At 48.4% G+C, this 24,670-nt stretch overlaps 2 protein-coding genes across 5 annotated transcripts in view; both read left to right on the forward strand.

The window, feature by feature from the left end:
- Nucleotides 1-8,594, forward strand: part of LOC147033277 (disintegrin and metalloproteinase domain-containing protein 9-like) — a 47,511-nt gene extending 38,917 nt beyond the window's left edge. The window contains exons 19-20 of one of the 2 annotated variants that reach the window (XM_085871501.1): nt 3,866-3,916; nt 6,480-8,594. In XM_085871501.1, coding sequence (XP_085727627.1) covers nt 3,866-3,916; nt 6,480-6,573 — 145 coding nt within the window. In that variant the 3' untranslated portion in view covers nt 6,574-8,594. Of the gene's footprint in view, nt 1-3,865; nt 3,921-6,479 lie in introns of both variants that reach the window. The other variant, XM_085871502.1, reaches the window with a different exon arrangement.
- A 6,992-nt stretch (nt 8,595-15,586) lies between these two features.
- The window catches only part of TMEM128 (transmembrane protein 128), a 69,743-nt gene continuing 60,659 nt past the window's right edge, over nt 15,587-24,670 (forward strand). The window contains exon 1 of one of the 3 annotated variants that reach the window (XM_085871503.1): nt 15,587-15,992. In XM_085871503.1, the coding sequence (XP_085727629.1) occupies nt 15,872-15,992 (121 nt within the window). In that variant the 5' untranslated portion in view covers nt 15,587-15,871. The remainder of the gene's footprint in view (nt 15,993-24,670) is intronic. The other 2 variants (XM_085871507.1, XM_085871506.1) reach the window with 2 other exon arrangements.

Consider the following 24,670-nt stretch of genomic DNA (forward strand, 5'->3'; position numbering starts at 1 on the left):
ATTCACATTTCAGTTGCTACTCCTCTACCTTCAAACCCATCCAGGCACAGCCAAGTGAGCCTGATAAAAATAAAGAAGACCCCATGTCAAAAAATTTAAGAATTCTGGCTGTCAGACCATGCATCCGATCAAGTTGAAATTTAAAACGTCTTCCCCATCACTACGAGATCATAAATATGAAGTTTCACATCGATTGATTAAAGGTTCCAAAGAAAACATTATTTAATATTTTTCTTCAATCCAATATGGCTGCCAAACCATGTGACCTATCAATTATTCCTGAACAAACTTGTACACCCATGGCTTGGGAACCATTTGTGTGAAGTTCCCCTCAATTTGTCCAGCCATTGTGGAGATTTTTGAAGGTTTAAAAAAAAACAAACAAAAAAAACAATATGGTTACAAAATCACATGACTGAAAAAGAGAAGAAAATAATAATCATAAAATTATTTTCTGTGGACCATTTTATCCCTAGATGACCCTCAAAAAATGTCATACTGATCAGATGTAGCTTTCTACATATGCAATCATGACCATAACGAAGGCACCTATGACGTCATAAAAAAATCACATTCCCCATGAGGAGTACTTGCCATGTGCCAAGTTTCAGTTTTTTTTCCCCTTGGTGCGGTTTCACAGATACAGAAGTCCAAAGTTTTTCCAACATCGCTGCCACACCATGTGACCTATAACATCATAATTATCATTAAAAAAATTCCACATGAGTAGTCGCACCAATGGTGAAAATTTTGCGGTTGCGGAGAAAAACACTTCTGTGCGTGCCATCTCACAATCAGTTTGAGCTGTTACTAAATGATATTCATGAATTGATCACTTTCTTCATCAACCAACCACTTCCAGCGTGCAAAGAGTTACAGCCATTAGAGAGGGGAGGGGGAAAACAGTAAGTAAGTCATGAGGATAACGTTTGTGTAAGGCTCAGAGGTGTATATATATATATATATATATATATATATATATATATATATATATATATATATATATATATACACACATATGTGATAAATACTATATCGGGAAACCTGATCTGCGGTCGGGTTTTCTGTCGGGGTATATCCTGGTTTTTGCCCAATTGATGACATTTGAATGGTTTGCTAAAATTCCATTGTTATAATTTTTCTCCAAGCTCCTTTGGCATTGCCATAAAATTAATGACTTGCCAATACAAATAAAAATCAACACGGGCTAATGGCGCATTTCCTCCTTTCCTCCAATCAGAGGTGGCCATGCTGGAGGATCCACCTCTCCCAAGAAATGGCAGAGGGGGCACGGATTCTTCCTCTTCCCCCGTGGTTTGCGATTATTGGTTGGGGGTGGGGGATGTCCGTCTTCCCTGGCTCTCACCTGATTGTACAAGAGAGACACGTGACAGGACCTTAACCTCCCTAGTTTTAAATATGCAAGGCCCATATTTCACGTGGGTCGTACGCCAGACAATTATCCCTAACATGTGCACGTTATATTTGGTTCAAGTTCGAAAAACTACGTGAAACACAAATGGTCTGAAGGCCTTAAATCATAACTACTGCCATCTAAGCCATAAATGTAACGGTATGATCATATGTCAATCCATAAAAATTGTACTGTATGTCGATAGCATTGTGATTTGGTGAAACTAAGAAAGTCCGTTACTGGCCCCCATTGGACGTAGTCCGAAACAAAGACTAATGGATTGGGTCTCATGCATCTGTCCATCTGCAGCCATATATCAGACATGTCTGGACCTATTTTGTTCAAACTTGGCACAAAGATGACACATTATGGTGAACATATGCACATCATTTTGTTTCGCGATGCGATCAAAGATGGCCGACTCACAGCCCTTTTAGTTGTAAAAATCCAATGTTGTACACGTCCTCAACCATTTCTCGGACAAGCATTTACCGATGCTGTTCAAACTTGGTCCCGAGATAATCAATCATGGCTTGCATATGCACGTCATTTTTTTTTTTATCGAGATCAGATCCAAGATGACCAGCTGGTGGCAATTTGTTACTGAAATGTGTCCCCAACCATTTCTTGGACATGCATGGTCCGATTTTGTTCAAACTTGGGACAAGCACAGTACATGATGGCATACATGTGCACCTCACTTTATTTTGTGATCTGATCAAAGATGGCTGACTTTGATCTCGGTGGTCTGTCCGTCCGGACGGCGTAAAATGGCGTGGCGGCCATTTTAGTTGTGAATAAATATTGGCTCGCCCTTTAGCTCCGTGCAGCACAATTGCTAAAACCATGGGGGCTATGAAATTTTTTTGTCTTTTTCTCCGTTTTTTATGTTGGTATATACTGTAATATACTCCATGAATGAGTGATTACCCTCGCCGAAGGATTCGGAGAAGGTATTGCATTTGGGTCCGTTTGTCTGTTTGTTTGCCCGCACTGAACTTTCATGTTTTTCTCCGCAACCACTTGTTGGATTGAGACTAAATTTTCACCATTGGTGCGACTACTCATGTAGAAGGTTTGGCATGTGATACTGCTACTCATGTGGCAGCCATATTGGAAAAACGGAAAAACTTTGGACCTCTGTATCTCTAAAACCGCACCAAGGAAAAAAATTGAAACGTGGCACACGTCAAGTACTCCGCACGAGGAATGAGTGCAATTTTTTTATGACGTCATAGGTGCCCTCAATATGACATCATTGCATATGTAGAACGCTACATCCGATCAGTATAAATAATTTTGAGGGTCATGTCGGGATAAATTGGTCGAGAGCAAAAAATTGATGATGTCATCAGTCACGTGGTTTGGCAACCATATATATATATATATATATATATATATATATATATATATATATATATATATATATATATATATATATATATATATATATATATATATATATATATATACATGTACATATGTTTTTTAACCTTTAAATATCTTCTCTGCAATGGCTGAACAGATCGAGGCGAAAGTTTACACATATGACCGCCTCTCCATGAGGAACAATAGGGTCACACATATGACGTCATAGTTCACATGGTTTTTGCAGCCATATTGGATTTACCCTAAAAACCCTTAAAAATACACCACTCAAAAGAAGTCCGGGTGGGGGTTTGCAATGTTCGATTGCTATCTTTCTTGTTTGTTTTTATAAAGATTGTAGGAAGTGCCAAAAGGTGGGAGTTGGATTTCCTATTTCAGATGAAGGTTTGATAGATTGTTTACAATGGGCTGGCAGTATAACCTACAGGTATGCACACTCGCCCCTGAGCTGTCTGGGCTTGGTTTGAGTCTCAGCCCAGCTATCAACTGTCATTCTGGTGTTTCACATGCAGGGTGAGGTATCAATGTGTGCACCGTCCATCGGATGGACATTAAGCCAAAGCACCCATCTGCTGGCACTGCTCTGTGGATGTTAAAGATCCGACGGTGTTTTTTCTCAAAGAGTAGTTGAGTTATCGCCTGCACCCGGAACAAAATTCCAAATTCCTGCCAACTTAGGTTGAGCGTCAGGCCTGGCTAGCCATTTCATGAAACCTTTGGTCAAAAGCTTCCCTCGGCCTACCCCACCAGAAGGTGGGAACAATTTGGCCCGTTAAAGAAGTAGTTATGTTTACATTGCCATCTGTGTGTTTTATAATATCTGTAAGAATGTGTGGGCAAATTTTGCATTGACAATTAAAAACGCTTTTATTTCTTGTAATATTTTCAAGAAAGAGATCTTGCTCAACTATCTTGAATTTTACTTAAAATGAGAAACAAATCCCAGAGGCCTTTGAGGCTGCAGCAAAATGAACAATCCGTGACGATTTGACTTGCTTTCTGGAATGCTTTATCTACGCATATCGATGTCTGACTCGTTATCCTCCCTCCCACCACCGTCAGTGCAACGAGGAGCGTTTCGTGGTACAACCCGAGTTTGTCCGAGGCTTCGAGGCAAGTAAGGGTACACCTTGAACTCAGTGTCTCTTAATGCTACACCTGCCATGTTTGACAATTGGCAAGTTTCCGCTTTGTTGCATCACAACTGGTCAAGGAATGGATTTTCCACCAGGTTGTTTATCTCCTTAGCCTGTGTTAGTGGTGATCATATCAACCTCGGTTGTTTTGGCAGAGTTTTGATACTTTTTCTATTTACCGTTTCCCTTGTTGCAAGTGGTGCACACACGTCACATTATTTGATTTTGTTTATTTCTTTAATTCCCACTCAGTTGGCATCCTTCCCACATCCAGTGAGGAAGTGTGTAATGCGTCGTATGTCCTTATTAAGTATTTGCCCCTTTTGCCAACACCAGCTTGGCATGAAAGTGAAGAGCACATGATACTATTAAAGTAGGTTGGCAAATTAAATTGAAAAACGATCAAATTTTTGCATAAAGAACATTCTGTGACGGTGATTTATTTATTTTTGGTGTGCATTCCAATGACGACTTCAGCGAATAACGAAGTGGCTGATCGCTCACTGTGTTTATTGTCGTGATGAGCTTAAAAAAAAAAAATTAGCTCACCTCCCACGCAGCGGCAGACGGGGTTTTGCAATCGTGTGTGTGTGTGTGATTGACCTTTTTACCATTTGTGCTTTTGTCATCAAATTTTCAACAAACCCCTATTATGAAAATATCGAGAAGACTACATCCATCCATCCATCCATTGGGACCATCCTCTGTGCAGAGCGTTGTTGCTGCCTAAGCAGTCTCCTTGGCTAATAGGCGCAATCCTGGACGGGTCACCACTCTGACACAGAATACGAGCAAGCTGGCACTCATTTTGCTCACCTCAGGATGACAGGCAGAGTCAACCCCACCTGGTATGAATTAAACAGCCAAGTGGGATTTGAACTCAGGATCCTGGGATCCCAAGCCCACCACCCGAATCACTCGAGCAACACCAGGCATACTAATTAATAATTGGGTGAAAATATCAAAGGGCAATTCGCAGTAAGTACAAATAGCCCTTATTAGTCCATCCGCCATGCAGCACGAGATGTCTGGGTTTTGTAATTACTTCTGTGTTTCTATATTTTGTCTTCTTGCATTTTGAGATGCTTTCTACATATATATATATATATATATATATATATATATATATATATATATATATATATATATATATATATATATATATATATACACATATATGAAGACCACAAGGGGAAAACCAGAGATGTCACTTTTTATAAATTTCAGGATTATTGCACCTGCCAATATTTGGCAACATAAGGTTTCCTCTCACAATATTATTTTAACAAATAACCAGGGGTGTCACATAATTTATATGGTATAAAGTTTAGCCGTGCAATGACAAAACAAGTGTTGTCAAAGCTGAACAAGTAGAAACCCAGAGTTGTCAGTACTTTACTCCTGGTTATCTCCCTTTCATTCATGTTAACTGTTCCACCATAATATTCAGAGTTGAGAAACTAAAAAATGAAAGGTTGTAAAACTTTCACAGCATAAACTCTGAGCACTACAATAGCCTATTTGGTTATATCATGGATCTATTATTTTTGATCACAGGTTTTGTGTTCTGCAAAGTATTAAGATTAAACTTTTCACTCAGATAAGATTGGCTTTCTGCATCATTCATGTTAACTGTTCCATCATAATATTCAGAGTTGAGAAACTAAGTTATAAAAGGTTGTAAAACTATCACAGCATAAACTCTGAGCATGACAATGGCCTATTTGGTTGTATCATGGGCTCCGTAGTTGGTGCATATCGTGGTTCAAGCCTGGTCAAACATTTATTGTGACTTTTATGGGACCCACGCCATGGCTTAATGGTTAGTGCGTCTGAGTACCCATCCTCATTCGATGTACCCACCGCCCAATCAACCTGCTTAGGTATATGAGGGAGTTACATGAGGTGACTTCGGCTATCGCGGGGGTGGTTTATCCTTGGTTTTCTCCCGGTTTTCCATCATATTAAGTAGTACGGAGTAAGAAATGGAGAATTCGTCATCATATAAGCGAAATACCCTTGAGTATGGCGTTGAACACCAATCAAACAAAAATACAATGACCGTTTAATGTTGAAAAAAAAAAATCTGTGATCACCCAAGTCATGTAATGTATGCTAATAACCAACAAGCATGAATTTGCTACACATCCTGGGTTAAAATTGCATGGCAATTATTAAACAAGGGAATAACCAGTGATGTCAGTTTGCAACATTGATTCATTCTTTGCTCTTAAATTAAATAACACAGAAGCTTGGCAAATGCTACATGCTTAATTTGATCGGCCAATGATCACTCTTCCTTTTACTGGAAAAGAAATCTATATGACAGTTATTAAACAGTCTACCAAAGTCTTGAAACTTTGTTTTTCAGTTTCTTCAAAATTGACTTATCCTGACATCTCTGGTTTTCCCCTTGTGGTCTTCATATATATATTTGTTGATGTTGACCTTTGTACAACTGTCAAGAATCATCCAAATATTAAGCGATTGGTGATTATGCTTACTTTGTAATAATGCTCGCACATGATCTCACCCCACAGATATGATTGTAGAGGCCACACATACAATGTACATACAATGGATGTCCAAGAGACGGAAGCCTTTGGGACTGGGAAACCTGATTTTCTGCATTAAGTGCTAGAAGATTAAATTCATCCTTCTTTCTGGGGCCCATCATGCTTGCCTTTTAATGTGCCCAACCCTGGAGGTAGGAATCACTGGAAGTGGTGGTTATACAGATTGTTATGTCGTGAACATATTTCTTTACAGCTTGCCGTTCGAACACAGCATCAAGCGATCAGGAAACATTGTCCTCATTTTGTGTACATATTGTGGATCATTTTAAGTGATTCTAACGTTTTCCGTTCATGTGATCTCAATCAGGGTGTGTTTTTGGTCGACACTGTGACCCAGAGGCAATTGGCCGAATCTACAGGCCTGTCTTGTGGCAATTATAGCACATCTTCAGTTTTTGTACGAGTGTGTTGTACATTACTTAATAATATTGGTGTTCTTCATGTATTCCTTTACATGAAGCACAACTACCATTATAAAGTCATAGCAGTGTCCCCTCCAGCTGACAGGATGGCCTAGACCTCTAGAAGTACACACACTCACATCTAAACTGTCAGCCCAGTGTTTCACAGGCAAAGTGATTCGTCAATGTGTGCCGTCCCTCGGATGGACGTTAAACGGGAAACCTGTGTACCAGCATTCATTTGGTGGACGTTTAAAGATCTCACTGTGTCCTTCTCTATGAGTAGGTGAGCTACTGCTGGCACCCTGGCCAAATTCCAAATTCCTGCCAGAACCAGCAGAGGGCATTGCATCAGCGGCAACAGCTGTGCACTCAGCCAATGATGCTCCCCCACAGTTTTGTGCTGCATATGAATGAAAAAGAAGTGTCCCCTCCTCCTCTTTCCCCTTCCACCCCCGCATTGTATATCTGTGCAAGACAAATGTTGGCAAAGTCAGGCTTGCTGGATACTGATCTTGGAGATATATATATATATATATATATATATATATATATATATATATATATATATATATATATATATATATATATATATATATATATATATATATATATATATATATATATATATAGCAGTGGGTGCATCCTGCTTGCATTTCCTTTGGATGCGTCATCTTCAACATGTAAAGCTCTGCACTGGCTTGCAGGGATGTCTCTATAATCGCACTTAAACTGGCTTCACATACATGTACGTCCCTGATACCTCACATTTTGAACAGCTTCGACTTTCGCATATATTCGGAACGCTGTCCGAGTAGCCAGAGATGCCTGGTAATACAAGTCCATCCTGAGCCAAGTTTTTATATATTTTTTATTTATATTTAATTTGTAGGCCTCGCTGTCTGCCTCCATTCTTGAGAGTCTTCCTCTCCTATTTTGTTGCATTTTTTTTCCCCCCCTCATGCTTTCCCACTTCTCTTATGCTTCCATCTTTTAAAAAAAAATTCATCTGGACTCCCTTTCACGATTCTTTATGATTATTAACTTGTTGACCATAATGGCGCATTCTTTTTGCTGCGGGTGTAAAATATCCGCTCACGACTTAACTTGATTGATCAATTAACCAACTTATTTTTAAAATAACAATCATGTACTCACCTATACAAGAGACGACCTTCCCCTACGATGGGGATTAAAAAAAAATTAAGTATATATATACATATATAACGTCTGTTAAGACGATGTTGAATGTTGTCCATTTCCATATTTATAATAAGAACATAATGCACTGATGGTTTTGATCGTTCTGCAAGTAACAAAGGCTGCTTGATTTGCTCACGATCGTTAAGCTGAAGTTAGGCTGAATGTTTTGGGATTATGCAATAATAATTATATAAAATGTTCTTGCATGCACAATTTGTTAATATGGGCGTTGACATCATCGGAAGACACTGCACATATTGTGATGCTTAATCGGACTTATTACGTGTTACGCTTACCCTCCGGGTAGCTGGTCACGCAGTGGATCTCATTCCGGTTTGCGGTTAAGAACCGGGTTTTGCACTTGCACCACACTTGCATTTTGTTAACCCTTCATCCTGTGTTACATCCGTGTCCATCGCGTAGGAATATAATTGAACTTTTCTTCTTTTAAAAAAAAATAAAATGTGTGAAATCATCTTGTGGGTTTTGTTGCTTTGTCTTGTGGTGTCGACGGTTCATGCAGGAGTTTTTTTTGTTTGGTTGTTTTTATTTGTATGTGAGTTTGCATGTTGGAAAGATAACATCGCAAGTCGGATTAACATTGTATGTTTGCAGATAATGCAAAGCTAGGGGGTTAGGTAGACCTGCGAGAAGTACACAAAGGTTAGGTAGATGAAACCCAAGACATCATTGGTGTGTATCATATGGATCTACCATCATACGTACATGTGACTGAATGGTGTAGCACTGCTTGGTTGTGGAGGAACATTGCACAGCTCTCATCTATTAGCCTGCATTCTTTTATTTTTTTTTTTAGGTCTCAGGAGTTGAAGAAGACCCTACGCTATTATTTATTTATTTACGAGCAAATAACACCCGTCGCTTCGCTGATGTGAATACCGAGAGGGGGAAGAGGGGGAGAGAGAGAGATAGAGATAGAGATAGAGATAGAGATAGAGATAGAGATAGAGATAGAGATATATATGGAGTAGAGACAGGGGGAAGTGAGGAGGGGTGGGGGAGCGAGGTGGGAGGGAAAGTGAGGAGGGGTGGGGGAGTGAAGTGGGAGGGGGGGTGAGCCGGGGTGGGGGAGCGAGGAGGGGTGGGGGAGTGAAGTGGGAGGGAGGGTGAGGAGGGGTGGGGGAGCAAGGAGGGATGGAGAGTGAGGAGGGTGGGGGAAGGTAAGGCAGCGAGACATGTGAAGAAGGGAAGGCAGACGTGCAGTGGAGCCTTAATTATCCCCCGCCAACAAACGAAGTTGGCGGGGGATATAGAAATGGGTTCCGTCCGTCCATCACATTTCGTTTCCAGAGCTTAACTACAAATCCCCTCAAGATATTGTTGTGGTTGAGGAAATTCGCAAACCACCATTCAGGTCCCGTAGGGGAGATATCTCTGTAAGTACATGTGTAGTTAGCCCCAAACCCGTTGTTTAGAGGGAATAAATGTCATTCATTCGGGCTGCGACAGTTTAAGATAGCCGTTTTTCTGTTCTATCTTTATTTTGAACCAACCACGTCTCAACCGCCATCACACAATAACCACCAACCGCAACGCCGCTTCACAACAACAACAACGCCAACAGCCACGACCTTTACTTTCACAACTCGCTCTCGCAACCATCGCATCACCGCCATTTCAAGCGTCGCCATGGCCATCACCGCCACAATAAACCCTCCACCACCTTCACCTCTTCTCCTTCTGCGGCCATTCCCGCGCCGCTTGTGAACGCCGAGCGTCAGGCTGTCCTGGCCTCGTGCGGGGCGCGCGCTGAGCCGCGGGTACAAAGAGCGGCCTTTCCGAGGGGAAGTCAGATCAGGAATGATACACGCCCACTTCCGATCCGTCCAATCATTAAGCGCGGGGCGATTTGGCCCCCCCTCCAGGCGTGTCGGAGTGGAATCGATATATGCAAATTCACGGATCAGGAATGATTCACGCCCACTTTTCCTCCGTCCAATGGGCGAGTGTGGCTCCGCCCCCGAGCCCATCCTGATCCGAAAATTTGCATATGGCTTCTCCTGCTGCACTATAAAGCGCCGAGCGCAGGGCGAATTCAGTAGAGAGTTTCTGTTTCGGGCTCGGGCGAGTTGTGGTGGCGGTGAAGTGTGGCAGCAGCAGTCAAGACGGGTCTGGAGGAGAGTCGGTCTGTCGGGGAGCTGTAGAGAGGAGAAGCCGGGAACGCGGTCGAGGGCGCAGTGGAGTCGCTCGTCACGGGACCCAAGCAAGCCAGCTATCCTCTTTCCCCAGAGCATCAACAACCCCCCCCACTGTTTCCCCCCTGCACTGAGATAGTGCGAAAAGGGGGCCCCGTTCCCACCCCATTCCAGGCAGTGCCAGCGAGGCCCGCGGAGGAGCGCGGAGTCGGGGCGCCGCTGCCATTTTGCGGCTCATCACAAGACGGGTATGCTCCACGCGGTCTCGGCCCCAGGCCCGTCTTCCCCCTTGTCGTAGAGGGTGGCCCCTTTTCTTTTGCTTTGGAGTATATGTGTTGTCGGCGCCGTCTGTAAAGTAAAACTGTGTAAGTGTTGCCGTGTGCTCGCGTAGTCGGTAGTGGATCTGCATTGTGTTTCTTTTGTTGCAATTGCTTTTGGTGCATAATTGTTGTGTTTCTTTTACATTTGCTTTTGGTGCATAATTGTTGTAATTGTATATGTGTGCTTTCCGTTTGCCGCGGAATAAATGTGCCTCATGTTGAACTGTTTTTCCCGTTTTGCTTCGTCTTTTCTTTAATTGAATCTCCATCTTACTTTACGTAAAGGGTTGGTCATGGGCTAAATACGCCCGATAATTAATCGGAACCGTCGAGGTTGACGATAACACCGCTCGGTTATCCCGATAGTACGGAACGGGTCGCTTAAAGTGGCCCGTGTCCGAAGTCGACCTGCGGCGAGGTGCGATCGCCCGGTCTACCCTCCGTGTGGGTACTTAGGTAGGTCGAATTTGGCGAACAACCCTATCCCATGCGGGGGGCCGATTGGCACGATCGTGGTGAGGCCGAAAGGCCCACCCGTGAATAGTTCCCGGCGTTAGTCTGAGAGGGTCACGACGGAATTGTCCGTCCGGTGGGCGACGTGCCGCGATTCGAGTTACGTGGCCGCTCGCACGCCGGCGGGCGCGAATTCGCAACAATATATTTACGAAATTTGGTACACATATCGAGCAAGTGGTGAACTGGTGCCTTTTGATATTTAGAGATTTCCCCCAAAATATTTCTTTCACTTTCCATGGAAACAAGTTGGGTATTAATAAATAATTGAGGTTAAGCTTTGTTTCCAGAGCATAGTTGCAAAACTATTAACTATTTCTTTATGAAATTTTGTACACACATCAATAATAAATTGACCTGGTGCCTTTTGCTACTTGTCCTCATTTACTATGGCGGGGGATATCAAAGACTTTGTCTTCAACGGATGCTAGTTATGATTCATACTCTCATCGAAATGCTTTTTACATACAATAACAATGAAGATGGAACCAATATAATGTCTGTAATCCATTTTCTACCGGTCATACTATAAATACCGCTCAGAGACCAACACAGCTCGGATACATCTAGAGACAAACACCGCTCAGAAAATATCGACACAGACTTGGCAGACGCTATGGATAGGCAGTCCCTCTGGGGTACAGGGCGTGAGGTCTCGCAGTGAATGCATTCAATCACACAGCTGAATGAAGCTGGTTAATTTTGGCATGTTCCGAAATTTTTTGTTCACTCAACATAATTCTCCAACAGGAGAAAAAGATAAGTTTCATGCTTTGGTGGAAATTTCACATATTCTTGTGTATCTATGGAGGAGGAGGGAACAAAGCTTTGCTGGCTTAAAGTGAATCGGTATATCGGCTTGGTTATACGACTCATTATTTCTTTAAATTATCAGATTTCACAAAAGATTTCAACACTTATTTAGTCCGGAAGACATCTGATCCAAAAAACCGAAATAATATTTAGATGATGTACTTCAATTAGTCCGTGAGAGTCGATCATGGAAAATTGCCTCATTTAATGGATGAAATTGCTCCAAGCTCTTAATTTTAAAACTATAGTACTTACAAAAGTGATGTATACAGCAATACGCATCTAACTCAAGATGTCCAAGTGTCATACCTGTTTTGCCATGGGTTTCCCACGAGTGCCCCAATAGTCTGGTCTATATGTGATGACTGTCTGTCTGTATTATTGTGGTTGACTCTTCATTCCCTTGGGAAGGACACTGAAATGCCTGGGAAAGACAGCATTTGGAAGTGAGGCCACAAATCCCCCGAATGAAATAGAAATTTAAAAATTATCTCAAAATTGGTCAGAAGTTCCCCAGAGTTATTTAGTGAAGGATGACTTTCCCTCCCTCCCCCTTAATTTATTTAGTACATAATGTTCTGTATCGCTCTATTGGCACCCAAATCTGGAAATCATTTTATTTTGGCAGCTGGCATAATCTGAAGAAAATGTTCATTGCTTCCACATGTTTGCCAATCCCCCATTGGTAAGCACCAAGGGCTGTGGGTGTAGGTGTTCAGAGTGGTGCCATATCTAGAAAATTTATTCTTTGTGAAAGTGGTACTGGGTGAAGTTTTCACTGAATTGAATGTTCATGTCAGTTAGGAGGGGAGGTGGAGGAAGGAGGAGAAGAGGAACAATTGTGTGATCGATAGCCAAAGTATTTGATATGTTTTTTTGATGTTTTTGTTGTTATTTTGTTGTATACTGTTATTTTATTATCGTATATTATTTTATTATACAGTATATTATTGTTATACTGTTATTTTGTATCTTATTTATGGATTATGTGATGCAGATAAACATCCTTAAATGCATGCGAGATACAGCATCTGATGCTGGAGATGTTTGCGCAATTTGTTGTCTTTTAAATGACTTATCTGTAACTTTTGTTGCACAATTGTAGAATAAGCTGCTAACATACAAGGTTATCTCAGTTCCATGATCCTCTGAGATCTGAACACAACTTGAAAGTTTGTTCATCATGTCTAACTCTGTAACTTGTGCTGGTATCATATGACAATAGCTGCAACCGTCGGTGAGATGTCTACCTTCGGCATGAAAGTCATGTGATACACAGTCAAACTCGGAACTTTGTGACGTCTCATTTTCAATGTTTGCATTCAAGAACTACAGGGGCACTGTACAAAGCAAAATGTCTGCTTGATCTGTACAGGAAGTAAACAAGTCCATGCTTGCTTCGCCAAACAAATGTAGAGATTTGGACATTGGAGTATTTCTGCAGTTGCACTGTGCTCTTTGGTTCTGCACTTCTGGATCTGATGCATGTGCTGTCTGGTATCTCAACAAAATACCCAGCATTGATTGCCATGAGCTACTGCTTGGTTGAGTATCATGTCGACTATATCGTGGTGGTGATAAACTCCTTGTAAGTGGTGAGGAAAGACCAATCAATTTGCAAGAGGGCAAATCACAGTCGACTTAAGAGAATTAACAGATTTTGCTCTTTATCAACCAAAAAAAAACATTTTTATTTCTACAACAACGTTGTCTGAGGAGGACAATATCATGAGTGGAGATCCAAGTTAGAAAGTTCGAGGATTGGGTCTGATCCGTAAAATTTCTGAAGGCCTTCGCTGCGGTGTCAACTCCCAGCCAACTGGCATGGTGGCAGCTGAAATGTCCACAAATTAGGAAGGAATAAAGAGTTGGGATAGATAGTTATGAGTTGGTATTTGTTAGCAGAAAGTGAGGTGTATATGGAGTCGTCATCGTTCCGTGAGCAATACAACACAAAAACGAACATATGATGGTTATGCGGAGGAATGTGCAACCAGAGTTGAGGGGTGAGTGCAGAACATTGACAATGGGGGATGGACCTCTTGACATAGGAGGACGAGGAGAAAAAAAAAAGGCAGATTGTCATGAGTTGCGGAGATATCTGTGATGTTTGTGAATGAAGTTCTCAAAATGTCAGAGGTCCATACTGTTATGGGAGGGGGAGGAATAAGAGCTGAATATGAAGGATGGGGGACAGTTGTTGGGGGAGCATGAGAGGTTTATAGGGGTTATGCGTCGGAACATTCTTGTGGGGAGACGGGGCTACAGTGCACCGGTGGAGCTGGGGAGGTGGAGGGAAGAGATGCAGGAGCTCCATGTGGACGGCACATCACAGTGAGGTTGGAGGAATGAGTGGTGTAAGGTGTGGAGATAAGCAGAGCTTTAATAAAGTGACAGGACAAGTGTTGGAGTTTTGTGAAGGAGGAAAAAGAAGGTCAAAAAGGGGGCAAAAGATGAGTGGTGAAAGAATGGGATCCCCTGAGGTTTATCCTTGCTCTGTTCACCACCATCTCAGATTATCTCACATCCAAAACCATCATCGTTCCTCCCACCATTACCCCTCCTCAAGCCCACCTCTTTCCAAAATACCAGTTTTTCCTTCCTGAGAGTTTGCTCCTATATGCATCTTGTCTACCCCATGTGTCCTCCCCTACCCCACATTCTTCCCAACATCCCTTCTTTCTCCGAGTCTCCCTCTAGTTTGTACCTCAACCCTGCTGTTGGTGTCACCAAATTTGTATGCACAAAAAAAAAAAAAAATCAAACCGTCGACCTCCCACCCTCAGAGCAGACACCCTAACCACAATGGCACCGAGTCTATTTTATATTATTTTGCCATCCCTTTCAATTTCCTGCATTCAACTGAAGTGTCACAATTTTGTAAGAACTCCATACATTTTGACAACATTCTCTTGTACACCTGTAGGCCACACCCATCTTGGAATTTCAATGTACCCGATTCCCCGCATACACTACCCTGGGCCAGAGCCTGGGCTTGTCCCGTGCTTCGTGACATAGTGTTGTGCTTTTCATCTCCAAATTTGAGACTCGAATCCGTTATGTTACAGAGGGAGGGCATGCTCCTAAAATCGTTTGGTGACAGTTAATGAAGCATGAGCTCATGTAATAATGGTGGTCTTTAAAAAAAAAAAAAAAAAATTTTTGATAGATTTGGTTGATAAATTACATGTTGGCGGCCACTTGGTGAACATGGACGCGTCCTTTGAGGTTTATTTATTTCGTTTGTTTAATTATATAATATATCGAGCACCTCATTCGTTCGCCCAGAGACGCGAAGGTTCATCATGAACGAGTTCGTGGACACGGGGCGTCAAATAATGGAATTAGATGTTAAACGTGAAAGGACAAATTAAGGAAAAGCAAAGTGATTATAAACACAGATTTCCATTACGTGTTTGTTTTTATAAACACATAAATAACGTAATCACGGCTGGATTTGCACTCAATTGAAATGATACAGCTTTCGATATTTCGTCCGGTATATGTCAGCATAGGCAATGTTATTGCAGACAGAAACATCAGGGTTTTTTTTTTTTCTCTTCCCCCCTCCCCAAGACGACAACCGTGAACTCTGTTGAGATCCAAATCAAAGCTCGAACAGAACAACCAACCCCTTATCAAAAATATATTACACTGTTTACAAACAGTTAGGGAACCAACAGGAAGAGATCATTTTGAAAGGCTTTTCAGGATGTCGTGGAACGGGATGAAAAAACAGTGTTGACTCATAAATTCTGTTAAAAACTGAGTTTTCAGTTGTCACAATCACGTGACGCGTCATTGAGCGATTTTTACATCAGGACTTGTCAGTTTCATCACTCATCCACATTGTGTTGGTGTTTGCAAACTCACAGACTAAACTCAAGACGTTTGTAGTTTCCTTCCAGGAAGTTTCCTGGTGTTTGGGAACCTCCTCGGAGAGCATCAAAATGACCGATCCTTTTGTGCGAAAGGACCTCCAGGATGTCCATCAACGAGGTCCACGGCGGACTAAAGAGGTGTCCGTGACCCGGGATTCGCGCTGGAAGGCCGTGGATAGCCGCGACGAGGGTAGGTCTTGGTTGCCTGGGATACACAGGCGGATCTGCTTGAAGGATGGACAGAATTCTGTATACAGTGTTCTCCGTGGGTTTTTAACATTACCTGACACAACACACCTCACTTATCCTTTGTTGTGCTGAACTGGGAGAACGTTTTAATGTTTGGGTTTATTTTTTTTTCTCATCCATGGTGCCAGCCAACAGTGTCCACAGTTTTGGAGGGATCAGACAGTGTGGATATTTATATATATATATATATCTATATATATATTTAGCCGGTACCGGGCCCAGCACCACGTTGGGTGTATTTAGCCGGTACCGGTCGCATACCCGGTTGTGTATACTTTGCCGGTACCGGTCACAGCATCACATAGGGTGTATTTAGCCGATACAGGGCGCAGCACCATATAGGGTGTATTAAGCCGGTACCGGTCACATTCCCTGTTGTGTATACCAGGCCGGTACCGGGCACAGCACATTGGGTGTATTTAGCCGGTACAGGGGCACAGCACCACGTTGGGTGTATTTAGCCAGTACCGGTCACATTCCCTGCTGTGTATACCAGGCCGGTACGGTCGCAGCGCCTGTTGGGTGAATTTAGCCGACACCGGTCGCAACGCACCCATTGTGTGTATTTACTCTGTACCAGAAACAGTGCCCACAGTTGTGTATATTTAGCCGGTACCGGTCGCAGTGGGAGATTGAGAGGGAGATTGAGAGAGAGCTTGAGAGAGAGCTTGAGAGAGAGCTTGAGGTTGGGGGAGGCAGAGAGGGGTGAGCTTGGAGTTGGGGAAGGGAGAGTGGGGTGAGCTTGGAGTTGGGGGAGGGAGAGAGGGGTGAGCTTGGAGTTGGGGGAGGGAGAGTGGGGTGAGCTTGGAGTTGGGGGAGGGAGAGAGGGGTGAGCTTGGAGTTGGGGGAGGGAGAGTGGGGTGAGCTTGGAGTTGGGGGAGGGAGAGTGGGGTGAGCTTGGAGTTGGGGGAGGGAGAGTGGGGCGAGCTTGGAGTTGGGGGAGGGAGAGTGGGGTGAGGTTGGAGTTGGTGGAGGGAGAGTGGGGGGAGCTTGGAGTTGGGGAGGGAGAGTGGGGTGAGCTTGGAGTTGGGGGAGGGAGAGTGGGGTGAGCTTGGAGTTGGGGGAGGGAGAGTGGGGTGAGCTTGGAGTTGGGGGAGGGAGAGTGGGGTGAGCTTGGAGTTGGGGGAGGGAGAGTGGGGTGAGCTTGGAGTTGGGGGAGGGAGAGTGGGGTGAGCTTGGATTTGGTGGAGGGAGAGTGGGGTGAGCTTGGAGTTGGGGGAGGGAGAGTGGGGTGAGCTTGGAGTTGGGGGAGGGAGAGTGGGGTGAGCTTGGAGTTAGAGAGGGGAGGGAGAGTGGGGTGAGCTTGGAGTTGGGGGAGGGAGAGTGGGGTGAGCTTGGAGTTGGGGGAGGGAGAGTGGGGTGAGCTTGGAGTTGGGGGAGGGAGAGTGGGGTGAGCTTGGAGTTGGGGAGGGAGAGTGGGGGTGGAGCTTGGAGTTGGGGGAGGGAGAGTGGGGTGAGCTTGGGAGTTGGGGGAGGGAGAGTGGGGTGAGCTTGGAGTTGGGGGAGGGAGAGTGGGGTGAGCTTGGAGTTGGGGGAGGGAGAGTAAGGGTGAGCTTGGAGTTGGGGGAGGGAGAGTGGGTGAGCTTGGAGTTGGGGGAGTGGGAGAGTGGGGTGAGCTTGGAGTTGGGGGAGGGAGAGTGGGGTGAGCTTGGAGTTGGGGGAGGGAGAGTGGGGTGAGCTTGGAGTTGGGGGAGGAGAGTGGGGTGAGCTTGGAGCTGGGGGGAGGGAGTGTGGGGTGAGCTTGGAGTTGGGGGAGGGAGAGGGGTGAGCTTGGAGTTGGAGTTGGGAGAGAGGGGTGAGCTTGGAGTTGGGGGAATGAGAGAGGTGAACTTGGAGTTGGGGGAATGAGAGAGGGGTGACCTTGGAGTTGGGGGAGGGAGTGAGGGGCGAGCTTGGAGTTGGGGGTGGGAGAGTGGGGGCGAGCTTGGAGTTGGGGGTGGGAGAGTGAGCCGAGCTTGGAGTTGGGGAGCGAGAGTGGGGTGAGCTTGGAGTTGGGCGAGGGAGAGTGGGGTGAGCTTGGAGTTGGGGGGGGCAGGGAGAGAGGGGTGAGCTTGGAGTTGGAGTTGGGAGAGAGGGGCGAGCTTGGAGTTGGGGGAATGAGAGAGGGGCGAACTTGGAGTTGGGGGAATGAGAGAGGGGCGAGCTTGGAGTTGGGGGAGGGAGAGTGGGGCGAGCTTGGAGTTGGGGGTGGGAGAGTGGGGCGAGCTTGGAGTTGGGGGAGGGAGAGTGGGGCGAGCTTGCAGTTGGGGGAGGGAGAGTGGGGGGCGAGCTTGGAGCTGGGGGAGGGAGTGTGGGGTGAGCTTGGAGTTGGGGGAGGGAGAGGGGTGAGCTTGGAGTTGGAGTTGGGAGAGAGGGGCGAGCTTGAAGCTGGGGGGGAATGAGAGAGTGGGTGAGCTTGGAGTTGGGGGGAATGAGAGAGGGGAATTGAACTTGGAGTTGGGGGAATGAGAGGGGCGAGCTTGGAGTTTGGGGAGGGAGAGAGGGGGCGGCCCTTGGAGTTGGGGGTGGGAGAGTGGGGCGAGCTTGGAGTTGGGGGTGGGAGAGTGAGCCGAGCTTGGAGTTGGGGGTGGGAGAGTGGGGGCGGGCTTGGAGTTGGGGGAGGGAGAGTGGGGCGAGCTTGGAGTTGGGGGAGGGAGAGTGGGGCGGAGGAAGCTTGAGGTTGGGGGAGGGAGAGTGGGGCGGGCTTGGAGTTGGGGGAGGAGAGTGGGGCGAGCTTGGAGTTGGGGGAGGGAGAGTGGGGCGAGCTTGGAGTTGGGGGAGGGAGAGTGGGGCGACGAGCTTGGAGTTGGGGGGAGGAGAGTGGGGCGAGCTTGGAGTTGGGGGGAGGGAGAGAGGGGCTGTTTGAGTTGGGGGAGGGAGAGAGGGGGCGAGCTTGGAGTTGGAGTTGGGAGAGGCGCTAGCTTGGAGTTGGGGGAATGAGAAAGAGGGCGAACTTGGAGTTGGGGGAATGTAGAATAAACCATCTGGGATCGTGATGATATAAATGCCTGTTCGACAGCATAGTAAACACCTGGGATTGTGATGATGTAAAATTGTTCGGTCAGATGATGATAAAAGGTTCGATCAGGGGAAGATAAGATCGTGGGGCGATGATCAATTGGAGGTGAGGGAGGGAAAGTGGGGGATGGAGTTTAGTTTGTCTTGGTCAAATGATGGGGCGCAGCGACTTGGAGTTAGGGGGAGGAAGGATCAAAAACGATGATGTGGGGCGAGCTTGGAGTTGGGGGAGGGAGAGTGGGCGAGCTTGGAGTTAGGGGAGATGATCTGGGGGTCTGCAGGCAGATGATCTGACCCATGATGTTATGAGAGGATGAGTGGGCGACGATACAGGATAAAATTTGTCTGGGATCAAGGGAATGAGAGGTTCAGGGCGAGCTTGGAGATGATAAATTGTTCCGGGATCAGATGATAAAGTGGGCGAGCTTGGAGTTGGGGGAGGGAGAGTGGGGGCGAGCTTGGAGTTGGGGAGGGAGAGTACCACCCGGGGCGAGCTTGGAGTTGTTCAGAGAGTGGGGCGAGCTTGATGTAAAAGTTGGGGATGGAGAGTGGGGCGAGCTTGGAGTTGGGCGAGGGAGAGTGGGATGAGCTTGGAGTTGAGGTCAGGAGGAGGGAGAGAGGGGTGAGCTTGGAGATTGGAGTTGGGATCAGAGGGGCGATAAAGCTTGAAGCTGGGGGACGGATGAGTGGGGCGAGCTTGGAGTTGGGGGGATGAGGAGTGGGGCGAGCTTGGAGATAAATTGGTCGGACCGATGGAGAGTGGGGCGATGCTTGGAGTTGGGGGAGGGAGACAATTTGGGGCGAGCTTGGATGTTGGGGGATCAAAGGGAGAGTGGGGCGAGGCTTGGAGTTGGGGGGAGGGAGAGTGATGGGCGCGTGCTTGGAGTCTGGGGGATCGTGATGAGTGGGGCCAAATTTGGAGTTCCGGGGGAAGGGAGAGTGGGGCGGAGGTCTGGATCAAAGACATGATACCTGTCTGATCAGATGTGGGGCGATGCTTCGGGGTAAAATCTGGGGAGGGAGAGTGGGGCGATCGCTTGGAGTTCCGGAGGGAGAGTGGGGATGATAAAATTGAGCCTATCCTGATCGTGAGGGATGAGTGGGGCGAGCTTGGAGTTGGGGGAGGGATATTTTACCTGTGGGGCGAGCTTGGAGTTGGGGGGAGGGATCAGTGATGATGATGTCGAGCTTGGAGTTGGGGGAGGGAGAGTGGGGCGAGCTTGGAGTTGGGGGGAGGGATGAGTGGGGCGACCCTTGATCAGTGATGATGGGAGAGTGGGGGGGATCAGATGATGATGTTTGGGGAGGGAGAGTGATCAGTGATGACCGTCTGGGGGAGGGATGAGTGGGGCGAGCAGTTGGAGTTGGGGGAGGGAGAGTGGGGCGATGACATAAATTGTCTCGAGTTGGGGAGGGATAAAATTGTCTGGGGCGAGCTTGATGAGTTGGGGGATAACAACTAAAGATCGTGATGATAAAATTGTCCCGGGGCGAGCTTGGAGTTGTTCCTGGGGAGGGAGAGTGGGGCGAGCTTGGAGTTGGGGGAGGGGAGAGTGGGGCGAGCTTGGGGTTGGGGAGGAGAGTGGGGCGAGCTTGGAGTTGGGGGAGGGAGAATGGGGGCGAGCTTGGAGTTGGGGGAGGGAGAGTGGGGCTAGCTTGGAGTTGGGGGGAGGGAGAGTGGGGCGAGCTTGGAGTTGGGGGAGGGAGAGTGGGGCGAGCTTGGAGTTGGGGGAGGGAGAGTGGGGCGAGCTTGGAGTTGGGGGAGGGAGAGTGGGGCGAGCTTGGAGTTGAGGGAGAGTGGGGCGAGGCTTGGAGTTGGGGGAGGGAGAGTGGGGCGGCTTGGAGTTGGGGGAGGGAGAGTGGGGGCAGCTTGGAGTTGGGGGAGGGAGAGTGGGGCGAGCTTGGAGTTGGGGGGAGGGAGAGTGGGGCGGAAGGCTTGGAGTTGGGGGAGGGGAGAGTGGGGCGAGCTTGGAGTTGGGGGAGGGAGAGTGGGGCGAGCTTGGAGTTGGGGGAAGGGAGAGTGGGGCGAGCTTGGAGTTGGGGGAGGGAGAGGCGAGGCGAGCTGAGCTTGGAGTTGGGGAGGGAGAGTGGGGCGAGCTTGGAGTTGGGGGAGGGAGAGTGGGGCGAGCTTGGAGTTGGGGGAGGGAGAGTGGGGCGGTTTGGAGTTTGGGGGAGGGAGAGTGGGGCGAGCTTGGAGTTGGGGGAGGGAGAGTGGGGCGAGCTTGGAGTTGGGGGGAGGGAGAGTGGGGCGAGCTTGGAGTTGGGGGAGGGAGAGTGGGGCGAGAGCTTGGAGTTGGGGGAGGGAGAGTGGGGCGAGCTTGGAGTTGGGGGAGGGAGAGAAGTAGCTTGGAGTTGGGGGAGGGAGAGTGGGGCGAGCTTGGAGTTGGGGGAGGGAGAGTGGGGGCGAGCTTGGAGCTGGGGGAGGGAGAGTGGGGCGAGCTTGGAGCCTGGAGTCAGAGGGAGAGTGGGGCGAGCTTGGGTTGGGGAGGGAGAGTGGGCGAGCTTGCAGTTGGGGGGGGCGGGAGAGTGGAGGCGGAGGAGCTTGGAGTTGGATCAGATGATAAAGGGAGAGTGGGGCGAGCTTGCAGTTGGGAGATGAGAGTGGGGCGAGCTTGGAGTTGGGGGAGGAGAGAGGGGCGAGCTTGGAGTTGGAGTTGGAGATCAGAGAGGGCGATCAATGATGATAAAATTTGTTGGGGGAATGAGAGAGGGGTGAACTTGATCAAGCGATGATGATAAATTGTTCGAGTGGATATTGTTCGATCGAGCTTGATGATAAATTGTTTGGGGGAGGGAGGGATAAGGGTAAACGTCGATCTTGGAGTTCAGAGGGAGAGTGGGGCGGGAGCTTGGAGTTGGGGGAGGGAGAGAGGGGCGAGCTTGGGAGTTGGAGTCTGGATCAAAGAGATGATAAATTTGAGGCTTGGAGTTGATAAATGAGATGAGGGGTGAACTTGGAGTACCACCTGGGGGAATGATGATTGTTCCGATCAGATGATAAACAATCCAAGATGGGGAGGAGATATCACTATAACTGGGGCGAGATGATGCAAACCTGTTCAAGAATGTGGGATGAGGCAGAGTGGGGCGAGCGGGCTGGATCAGTGATTGAGGGGATAGGTCTGGGGCGGGGCTTGACAAACACCCAGAGTTGGGAGGGATTGTCTGGAGTGGGGCGAGCTTGGAGTTGGGGGAGGGAGAGTGGGGCGAGCTTGGATGTTGGAGGGAGAGTGGGGCGATCAGCTTGGATTTCGTACCACAATTGGGGATGAGGGAAATTGTTCCGATGGGGCAAAGAGCTTGGAGTTGGGGGATCAGAGGATGATAGTGAGCCGAGCTTGGATGACAACGTTGGGGGAGGGAGAGTGTGGGCTTGGCGAGCTTGGAGTTGGGGGAGGGAGAGTGGGGGCTTAGCTTGGAGTTGGGGGAGGGAGAGTGGGGCGAGCTTGGAGTTGGGGAGGGAGAGTGGGCGAGCTTGGAGTTGGGGGAGGGAGAGTGGGGCGAAAGCTTGAGTTGGGGCGAGGGAGAGTGGGCGTGAGCTTGGAGTTGGGGGGGGAGGGAGAGAGGGGTAGGCTTGGAGTTGGAGTTGGGAATGAGAGAGGGGCGAGCTTGAAGCTGGGGAGGGGAGGAGAGTGGGGCGAGCTTGGAGTTGGGGTGGGAGAGTGGGGCGAGGCTTGGAGTTGGGGGAGGGAGAGTGGCCTAGGCGAGCTTGGAGTTGGGGGAGGGAGAGTGGGCGAGCTTGGAGTTGGGGGAGGGAGAGTGGGGCGAGCTTGGAGTTGGGGAGGGAGAGTGGGGCTTAGCTTGGAGTTGGGGGAGGGACAGTGGGGCGAGCTTGGAGTTGGGGGAGGGAGAGTGGGGCGAGCTTGGAGTTGGAGAGGGAGAGTGGGGCGAGCTTGGAGTTGGGGGAGGGAGAGTGGGGCGCAGCTTGGAGTTGGGGGGAGGGAGAGTGGGGCGAGCTTGGAGTTGGGGGAGGGAGAGTGGGGCGAGCTTGGAGTTGGGGGAGGGAGAGTGGGGCGAGCTTGGAGTTGGGGGAGGGAGAGTGGGGCGAGCTTGGAGTTGGGGGAGGGAGAGTGGGGCGAGCTTGGAGTTGGGGGAGGGAGAGTGGGGCGAGCTTGCAGTTGGGGGAGGGAGAGTGGGGCTGAAGCTTGCAGGTTGGGGGAGGGAGAGTGGGGCGAGCTTGCAGTTGGGGGAGGGAGAGTGGGGCGAGCTTGGAGTTGGGGGAGGGAGAGTGGGGCGAGCTTGCAGTTGGGGGAGGGAGAGTGGGGCGAGCTTGGAGGTGGGGGAGGGAGGGTGGGGCGGGCTTGGAGCTTGGGGGAGGAGAGTGCGGCGAGCTTGGAGTTGGGGGAGGGGAGTGGGCGAGCTTGGAGTCAGAGGGAGAGTGGGGCCAACAGCCTTGGAGTTGGGGGAGATACCAGAGTGGGGCGATGCTTGGAGTTGGGGGGAGGGAGAGTGTTCAGGGCAAAAGATGATAAATTGGATCGTGATGATGATGCCTGTTCGATCAGATGAGGATATTTATTCATGGATCAGATCGATGATGATTGTTCGATTGCTTGATGAGTTGGGGGAGGGATCGTGAGTGGGGCGAGCTTGGAGTTGGGGGATAAAGGGAGAGTGGGGCCTTGAGCTTGGATCAGATGATAAATTGTCTGATCGTGGCGATGCTTGGAGTTGTGAGGATGAGTACCTGTTCCGGCGAGCTTGGATGTTGGATCGGGGATGAGAGTGGGGCGAGCTTGGATCAAAAAGTTGATACCTGGGGATCGTGTGATGAGTGGGGCGATGCAGGTTGATATTTGGGGGAGGGAGAGTGGGGCGAGCTTGGATCTGTTGGGGGGATGTCTGGGATCAGAGGGCGAGCTTGGAGTCAGGAATGATGACAGAGGGGCGAGGCTTGGAGTTCAAATGATGACATTCATACCAGGTGATCAAAGATGATGACAGTTGATCGTGGTGTGGGACCTGAAGTGGGCGAGCTTGATGAGTTGGGGGATCAGATGAGATCAAATGATCTGTTGTACCTGCGAGCTTGGAGTTGGGGGACGGAGAGAGGGGCGAGCTTGGAGTTGGGGGAATGATGATTGTTCCGACGGGGCGAGCTTCAAGTTTGGGGAGGGAGAGAGAGTGGGGCGAAGCTTGGAGTTGGGGGAGGGAGAGTGGGGCGAGCTTGCAGTTGGGGGAGGGAGAGTGGGGCTTGGAGTTGGGGGAGGGAGAGTGGGGCGAGCTTGGAGTTGGGGGAGGGAGAGTGGGGAGCGAGCTTGGAGTTGGGGGAGGGAGAGTGGGGCGAGGCTTGGAGTTGGGGGAGGGAGAGTGGGGCGGGCTGGAGTTGGGGGAGGGAGAGTGGGGCGAGCTTGGAGTTGGGGGAGGGAGAGTGGGGCGAGCTTGGAGTTGGGGGAGGGAGAGTGGGGCGAGCTTGGAGTTGGGGGAGGGAGAGAGGGGCGAGGCCTTGGAGTTGGAGTTGGGAGAGAGGGGGTGAGCTTGGAGTTGGGAGAATGAGAGAGGGGTGAACTTGGAGTTGGGGGAATGAGAGAGGGGCGAGCTTGGAGTTGGGGGAGGGAGAGTGGGGCGAGCTTGGAGTTGGGGGGAGGGAGAGTGGGGCGAGCTGGGAGTTGGGGGAGGGAG

This window comes from Eptatretus burgeri, chromosome 2 (assembly GCF_056783735.1).
Source record: "Eptatretus burgeri isolate ZD-2024b chromosome 2, Ebu_testis_v1, whole genome shotgun sequence".
Classification (NCBI taxonomy): Eukaryota; Metazoa; Chordata; class Myxini; order Myxiniformes; family Myxinidae; genus Eptatretus; species Eptatretus burgeri.